The sequence below is a fragment of the Poecilia reticulata genome, linkage group LG9 (assembly GCF_000633615.1).
Source record: "Poecilia reticulata strain Guanapo linkage group LG9, Guppy_female_1.0+MT, whole genome shotgun sequence".
NCBI classification, from domain to species: Eukaryota; Metazoa; Chordata; class Actinopteri; order Cyprinodontiformes; family Poeciliidae; genus Poecilia; species Poecilia reticulata.
The window spans coordinates 20,064,851-20,073,912 of NC_024339.1; the positions used below are offsets into that span (position 1 = coordinate 20,064,851).

Consider the following 9,062-nt stretch of genomic DNA (forward strand, 5'->3'; position numbering starts at 1 on the left):
TTTTTTAAGAATGGCAAACCACAGTCCACAAATGTGAAGAAAAACATGGAATAGTTGTGAACTTTTCTGTGAGTGGCTGACCTTCCAAAATTATTCATAAGAGCGAATCAATGACTCATTGACTCAGAAGAACTCAGAACATCTAAAGCACTGCAGACCTCACTTGCCTTGATTAAAGTTAGTGTTTATATGTAAATAGTAACAATGAAATTGGTTAAAATTTTCATAGGAAAAAACCTGTCTCATCTTTGCTAGAAAACATCTTGATTTTTTTCCAAGAGGGATTTAGCTTTTTGGAAAGTGTGCATCCTATTATGTCTGATCTATAACCATCAAAACATTTCAACAACAACAACAACAACAACAACAAACAAACATTATACCAACAGTGAAACATGATGGTGTTAGCATAAAATTTTTCTTGTCATATTCAGCACCGTTGGATGCCATGTAACTCCACATCAGGTGGATTCTGTTTTTATCTTGCTTTGTTTTTTCTTTTTGGCATCAACCTCTAGCATGTCTGTAAATTGAGCCTGTTTTGCAAACACTGCTAATGCTTAGCAGGCACAGATCCCGTCTGTTGCCAGATGTTGCTGCTGTTAACATAATAACACTCATCGTCTATGAAGAATATGATGTTATTTTACTTTGAATGGCAGTGAAACGTTTCAATGCGATGGACATGTTCTCCTTGTGTCCTTTGTTTGAAGTCCAGTGGGAAGTCCATGTACTGTAAAGTAAAGTTCAAATGCGTAGAATCAATGTGTTTGTGCTACATGTTTGGCAAAAGGTCACACACACACACGCACACACACACACACACACACGCACGCACGCACGCACGCACACGCACCCACACGCACACACACACACACGCACGCAGGTGAAGGTAAAGTGTTTTTTTTTTTTTTTACCAGTTTACTGGAAAATGTTCCACTGTGATTTTGTGAGAAATATCAGAGTGAGTGTGACCTTTGCTGCATTATTGATTAATGAAAAATCTCATCATCATCACTCTCATCTTGAAGGCCAGTTGAGCAGATGGATTCCAGTAACCTGCCAAAGTATCTTCGCAACATTTGAACTTTTTTAACGCAGTTGCATTCAGCAGCCCTTAATCTGATACCTTTAGGTGAAATGTAGTGAAACCAATTGCCTTCATGGATCATCCAGATAGCAAATAGAGCCTACCTATGTGTAATATAGTCCCTATAGTCCCAGTGAGAATCAGCTGCACTGTGAAGGACTCAGAGGTTTGTTCAAGAACATTAGTGAACAAACAACATCATAAAGAGACACAGCAGACATCCCAGGGAGAATGCTTCAGAGAAATTTAAAGCAGTGTTAGATGAAAGTTTAGGCGTTTTAGCTTTGTTCTGGTGAGGTTGGGCTACTGAGTAGTCATATTTCAATCTGACATTACTAGGTTTTATTGTTTTGGCAGTAAGTTGGTGAGCTTTTTTTGTCAGTAATGAAATATGTTTAAGTACTTTTGAATACATGTTTGTCACGTGCATGGCTAAGTTATTAGCATTGACACATAAGTAGGTTTTAAAACTTCCCGTTATAAAACTTTAGATTGCAGAATTAGTATTTTGAATCTTTATCTTAACCTTTTTTTATTTAGGTCTTTATCAAACATTTTGATTGGGGATCACTGATGCAAAGAAATAAACCTGGAATATATTTCTGGTTTTGAGTTGTGTGGCAATACCCTGAAACTATCGTATTTTTATTCAGCAATATGATATAGTAAGACTTTTTCTGTCAAGGTTTCTGTCATTCAGTCTAAATACTAGACAAAAAACCCCCCACCAGCAAGACACAAAAAGTGCCAAGGAGAAGTGAGCTCTCAGTTTACTCACATCAAAGTGTTTCTCACAAGGTACAAATCCAGGCAGGAAGACATGAAGGAGAGATTAGTGAGGGATTCAGACGGGGTCAAAGCTGGCAGCGAGGCGTCTGAAAGGCTCAGACAATCTAGCAAATGATGAGCAGCGAAATCTTGATTTGGGTGGAAGGCAGCTGATGAGGGAGGTGGATAGCTTTTCATTACCTTAATGATAAAATAGCTTACACCATCACACAGTTTGCTTCATCCCATCTGAGCTGCGAAAATGCTGGGGAGAGAGAAACGTAAGGAAGGAAAGCAATATTTCAGGACGCAAAATCTTACATGAGAGTTTGTGGCGTGTTTTGTCTGAAATGTGTTGGCACAGGTGGAGGCAGAGGATTTAAATGTCATGTTTAGAAAAAAAAAGTGTTACATTAGAAATGGCAGGAATTTCTCTGTCTGAGCTCCTCCAGATGGCACCTTGCATCTCCTGTTCTTATTTCATTTCAGAAATTACAAATAATTGGAACTGGAAAAAAGGGAATGCTTTCTTGATTTTATGATCAGAAGCATCAGACGTGAAGTCGCTGCCATCCCAGCATGTGAGGCTATAGATGGATTTATCCTCATAATATTTTTCAAAAGCGCTTAATGGTTCAAACAGGTTCATCTAAGCCTAGAATTAAATCTAAGTTCCCCCCTTTCTCTCTGAGTTTATTTCTGTTTTTCTACTAAATAAAATAAATCACTCCAACTATTAAAGAATTTTAAAACAACGCGTACTGTAGCATCCTACTTTTTGCCACAGTGATTTAGTTCCACTTATAATTCATCTATTACCTGCAAAGCTATATTTGATATTTTGTACAAAGTTTGGGAATAAAACAGCCACAGTCAAGGGAAAAAATAGGACGCCTTTTGATGGCCTGTGTGTTTGTCCAAGATATTTTGCACATATGAAAGTTTAATATCAATTTTCTAAAATATTTTGAATAAACAAAATATTGTTTTGTTTTAAAATACCTTTTAAAATGTCTGTATGTTCTAAAAAAAAATGCAATATTTGTTGAGGAATATATTCCCTTGCAAAATGTCTAAAATCACACATCAGGGGCTCATAATGAGAATATCTCTATTCATCATTTTGATGGAAGTTTTCCCCCTTTAAACATTTTATCTGGCTTGCCCCTGACTGTAAACAAAGAGCGATATGTCACCTTCAGAAAGAAGATTGTAGCAGATTTTATGCAAACAGGTCTCAAAAGAAATCCAAATCAGCCGCTCCAGTGTGCGGACAGTATCTAACATTCAAAACGGCTGTCATCGTGCCCCGACTGTCCAGCCAAGTTCACCCAGAGAGTAGAAAGCAAGATGATAAAATAAAAACAGCATTTCAGTATAAGTCTTAAGGCAGAGCTGGATCCATTTTTTGGATGCCTTGGTGGTCCATATTCAATAAATGCCTTTGATTGATCACATATCTTTGTTCATTAGTAACCCAAGTAAAACTAAACCAAGTGGAAGCTTTTTAAATTTATTAATTATACAAATCTTCAACAGAGATTTAGATTTTAATTTTTTTTTATTTTTGAGAAAAAGCTTTTTTTTTTTTTTAAAGAAAAACTTTTTTACTAAGACTTCTTTGCTCTTCATTTGCACATTGCTGGTTGTTGTCTCACTCTTGTATCAAGTTTTGACTGTGGCTGGGGACCAATAGAGGTTTCTTCTTCTTCTGCTGCTTTTGTAACAAGCCGTTCGATGTTTCGGCGGTGAAATATTGTGCGCAGGAAGATTTACAACAGGTTGTGCGCTCCCATTTATGGACTTCCTCTTTAAAAGGAGCAATGGTTCTTTGCAATCTGTCTGACTCACTGACGAGCGCTTGTATGTCAAAGTTATTTCACTGGTCTGTCTGACAATACTTGAAAATGAAGTTCAAAAGCTGAATGTGTGCTTATATGTTATGTCTGATCTTGATCTCAGTAAACACACAAATCAGGTCTTATCAGGGTTGTTGTCAGGGTTACTTACCTAATATACTAAACCCCTCTGTTCTAACACTGGACACTGCACACTTTTAGCGCTCTTTTCTTTCTACTTACTTACATTTAGCTAAAGGATGGATAAATAACATTCCTTAGGACTAAACCTTTCTGTGACACTGACATATCAAGACCTAGAACCTTTCATATTATTATTATTATTATTATTATTATTATTATTATTATTATTATTATTATTATTATTATTATTATTATTATTATTATTTGCTTCAGTCTCTGTTGTTTTGTCAGTTTTCTTTTTGTTCATGCTTTTTGTGTTTTTCTTCAGGCTGTGTGTTGTTTCAGAACATCCCGGTGGAGGTGATGTCACGCAGATACGAACACACAAGAGACTGAAAACATTGTTGCATGTTTGCTTATGTCTTATGTGAGTGTGTGCCATCGAGTGTCTTTCTAAGAAACTGCAAACTGCAGAGGGGAAAAAAATGTAAACCGGTGGATGTAACAAAAAGGAGAAAAGGATAACAGAAGAAAACAAACAAACACGGCGTGTGAAATAAATAGAGTGGAAGCTGTGCCAGTTGTCAGGTGGAGCTCTCCATTATCATCTGAAAAAGTGGAGGAAGCAGGTAGAAGAGGAAGCAGCACAATCAACCAATCACAGCGAGCTTTCAGAGACACATAAAAGCCTCCCTTTGGATAAATTATTCACATCAGAGGCACAGAGACGACCATTAACCTACATCCTCCCCCTAACGTACGCAGGCTTTTACTCTCCTCAAATCACAATCGTGCATAAAAACACACGCGCTCTCTTCTGCAGGTTTACTCTCCCGTTTGAGTCGGTTACCTCCCAGTTACTTGCTGCCCATATTCTGTCAGGCACGTTGCATTTATACATGTATTCCACACATTAACAGTGAGTGCACACTGTGTTCACTTCCTTGCTCTAATTCCTGTTGAGACAGTATAATAACGCCAAAATCTCAGGACTGGTGCTGAGAGATTACTCAGAGAACAGAGGAGAGGCTTTTAAAAACAGTCCTCAAAATCGGGAGGAAAATTTTTCCCTTTGAAGACAAAAAGTGACTTTATTTGAACGTGGCACCAGCTTCCTATTACTGCAGTCTGCTCTGCTGCGCGAGTCTCATTTAGAGCAAATAATAAAAGTGATCAGAGATATTGGGGGGCCTTTGAAAGAGAATGGCTTCAATTCCAGTGGCTTTGCTTTCTGCCTGGCGCAATTAATGAAATGGATAACTGCTTGATGAGCTGTGCAAGATTCTGGAAGTCTTTGTTACAGACTGTCACCAAATAGGAGCGGCAGGGAAAATCAGCCGACAGTTTACACTTTCAAACTGCCATGTGGCCATCAAATTAGTTTTGCAGGTACGAACAAGCACGACTGTCAAAACATCTAGCTTATCCGCCGTGAAACAGTTTCCTCCTCTTGCTTTGCCAGCAGCTGGATTTAAGCACCACGGAAATCAATGTATGCCACTGTTTTTTTCGTTTTTTTTTTTTTTTTCTGAAGTAAAAACAAACAAAAGATGGCATATAACTCATCTGTAGCCAATTACAGAACGTAAACATTGTCAGTGTTGAACACAGACACCTTCCTCTGATGTTTCTCTGAAATAAACCTCACCTCAAGGCGATACAGTCATGCTAACACTTCATGCAGCAAATAACTCAAACACGTGAACACTGCCATGATAACGACGGGTAGGGAGATTCATAAAAAGCTGTACATTATGTCCGTGTTGAATTTGTAGTCCAGACATATGCATATAACTCGCCTTGCAAAAGTAATCACACTCAGTTCATTCTTCCACCTTTTCACCACATTATATTCACAGACTTTGTTGAATTTTTAGGCCGATTTCATTTGACAGTTTGGCTCACATTTCGATTTGTCCCCCGGTTCACCCCAATGTTTGTGATTTAACCTCAGTAAATATCCACCTGCTTTGTGAAGGCCTCAGACATCGTCAAACAACAGCATCATGAAGAACAAAGAACACAGTCAGGTTGTAAAACAATGTCCCAAGCTTTGAGAATCTCGTGGAGCATCGTCAGTCATCAGAAAATGGTCACTTACACAACAGCAAACCTAGCAAGGAATCACTGTCAACTGAAACTGGCAGGTCTGCTAAGGTGAGCATTACTCACAGAAACAGCCTAGGGGTCATGTTCCAAGTATTTTTACTCAAACACTTCACAATATGAGTTAGATGCTTTGCCTAGGCTGAAATTATGTAAAAAAGCAGCCAAAGTCCAAAGAAGCATTGAAGTCTGGAAAACTGATAAGGTCTACTTCAAATCATGTTATACTGGATCCGTGGAACAAAAGCATGAGAAAATCATTGATGTTTTCAACCTTTTGCATTTTTCTGTTCGTCTAATAATTAATAATTACAGCTACAAATCCAGTGAGGATCCACCCTTCTTCAGAGTTCGTCTAATGGGTGAGGTGTGCACAATTTGCAATCATGTCCAACAAATTTGAATTTTACTGAAACGTTTATTTATTACTTAATTACGTATTAAGGAAAACAGAATGCTGTTTTAAAGCCTTTATCTCTACTAATCTACAATTTTCCACTTTCAGATCATGTAAAATACACTTAATGAGCCTCAAAAATGCTTCAAATATGGTAATTTATATAACATGACAGTATATCTGTAGCAAGGTATTGCCTGCAGCCCACTTTATATGTATGAGGACACAAACCAGAGCAAGGCTAGCTGATACTGAAGTCATAGCTGGTGTTGTGGAGATGTTTGGTTAAAGAGTTGACAAAGTGATGCTTTAGTTGGTGTGAAATGAGTCACCATTCAACAGAGAACAGCCTTGTTTATTCCAGACCCCTGGAAGCCGGTAAATTAAGTCTAGGAAAACAAAATCCAATCTTTGCAAAGTGGAAGACAAATTTCAGTGGAATGACAAGCAGGAACCCCTTGTTCCTGCTCTTTAAAGGATGTTAACCCACCTTTTAAACCCTGATCAACGACATAAGCAGTTTTTATCTTATGCTTCTCTTTAAGTCTTTATCATGTTAGATTGATTTAATGAAACTGCAAGATTCATTCAGTAAAATAAGGAAATAAGGAAAAACAATCAAATTGTCAATTTGCTCATTTGTAGTAGGTAAGAAAATGGCATAAAAAAACACAATGTTTTTTCAAAAACTTAATTAAAAAGTGAAAAATAGTAAAGTGTAATCATGAAATCAAACGAATAAGAGCATTGGGGTGTATATGATTTAAGCAGTAAAGAAGGGGAAATAATTAATGAGGCGTATTTGAAAAGATGATTGAAAGTCATGAGTCAGTCAGAATTTGGATCTATGGCCATACTTAGTAACTTCAAACCTAATAATTTACTAATTTATTTCAACTTTATTGCCATTTTGAGGTTGCAATTTCAGAGTCCTGCATACAAATCTAACCATGGAAAAATGACACAACTAATCATGTGTAAATATAAAGCGAGCTATATGGCTGCTGGAAGATGGACACAGCTTAATTTGTAATTGGGCAAATGAGAGAGCAATACAAATGAATGAAATTAAATATTTTTGTACATTTTAAACACAGTAGATATCAATAATCTATGTATGTTAGCACAGCACAGAGTTATTGTTAATCTTTTACATTATTTTTGACAGAATGTTTTGTTTTTTCATTTTGCACATTGTACATATTTTGCCATTACATATTTTAGGCACCTATGATAATAGTTTAAACGGAAAGCAAAAGATAAAATTTTAAAATAAACTAAATATTAACACTGGAAAATATCACATTTAATGTAGAGGTATATGTTGTGATATTAAATGAAAGTTATTCAGATAAGTATGACTGTTTGATTTGTTCTCTTTAATTATTTTGTACATTTTGTGGTACATTTGTTTTTTGATATATTTGAGATGTTTCGAAGCTATGATCACACCTGTTTTTATTTGTTGCCTCCTCACTGATATGTACCTGTCTTCACAACATAGAAACCAAGTTATTTAACTTTTTCCAGATATTTAGATAAACAGAAGAACATCTAAGCTATAAAAAGGCAAAGTAGCATTGCTGAAAAAAAAACCTGTCATAAGCTGTTTTTTTTTTGTTGTTTTTTTTTTCACTTTGAAGCTGCGTTCAAGAAGCTCATTTAAATAATTACCTGAAGGAGTCGTTTGAAAATGATATTTCCTTTTTCAGAAGACAGACTGGGTTACTCTTTTAAATAAATGAAGTCATGTATATTGTGTAAATGTGTCCTTTTCATCTGAAAACGAAAGTGCTTTCAGGTGAGGTTTTGTTTATCGGTGAGCATTTTGAAAAGAGTTAATTTTTCAGTTTTAAAAATAGACTCAGTTATACGCTTGAAATAAAGCTCATTATGTCTATCAGACCATTCTGCCTTTTTAATCAAAACATCTGTTTTTCTTTGCCCTTTTTGAGTCGTCTTTTGCTCACTTTTCTCAGAAATTTTAACATTAGGTACCATTAATGTTCAAATCATCAAGGCTTTGCCTTTTCTTACCAGTTGAAGAGATTTGTGAACACTTTGAAGAACGGTTGTTGACGAGGATCAAATTACATTGATGAGAAGAGATAGTGAAGAAAGTTTAGGCTATAACTGTATACATTTATGGATTTAAATCAGCAAACTTCAGTAAAAAATATTATTCTTATAAAATATAAGCTGAATAAAACAATAATTTGGTTACATTCAGCATGTGGAGTAAAATGACAGTCAATACAAGCATGTATTTTCAGTTTGCATTGCTTCTTAGTCAATTCTTCAAGAATAACTATTCTATTGTATTTTTCACTCCATTACTTCTCTCTGACAGCTTTGTAGCCCTTGTTGTTCATTTGATTTATTTATTCATTTTGTTTTATAAAATCTGTGTATGCAGACACAGAACAGCAGTGTGTGAGGATCTGCAAATGGTTTTGAAGTTGACTTTTACATTGTTAACCTAAGATGACATTGAAGCAAAACCTCCACTTCACACCGAGTCTCTGGGCTATTACAGGTCCCTGATCAGCTCAATATTTGTGCTGTCATATCTGGTATGTTTATAGTCCTTAAATGCCCATTTGTAACAACAAAAAAGTTGTACAGCTAAAAAACAAAAACACAGTGGATGACCCTGAATTGGTGCCTAGGTTTAATTACTTTGCAGAACATGCAAACACCATCAGGGAAGAGCGGAAGG

General features: G+C 36.2%; 1 protein-coding gene across 4 annotated transcripts in view; it reads left to right on the forward strand.

Annotated features, from left to right (window-relative positions):
• Nucleotides 1-8,248, forward strand: part of ntrk2a (neurotrophic tyrosine kinase, receptor, type 2a) — a 53,639-nt gene extending 45,391 nt beyond the window's left edge. For all 4 annotated transcript variants that reach the window (XM_017306668.1, XM_008418468.2, XM_008418467.2 and 1 more), the window contains one exon: nt 4,169-8,248. In XM_017306668.1, the coding sequence (XP_017162157.1) occupies nt 4,169-4,236 (68 nt within the window). In that variant the 3' untranslated portion in view covers nt 4,237-8,248. The remainder of the gene's footprint in view (nt 1-4,168) is intronic.
• The last annotated feature ends 814 nt before the right edge of the window (nt 8,249-9,062 follow it).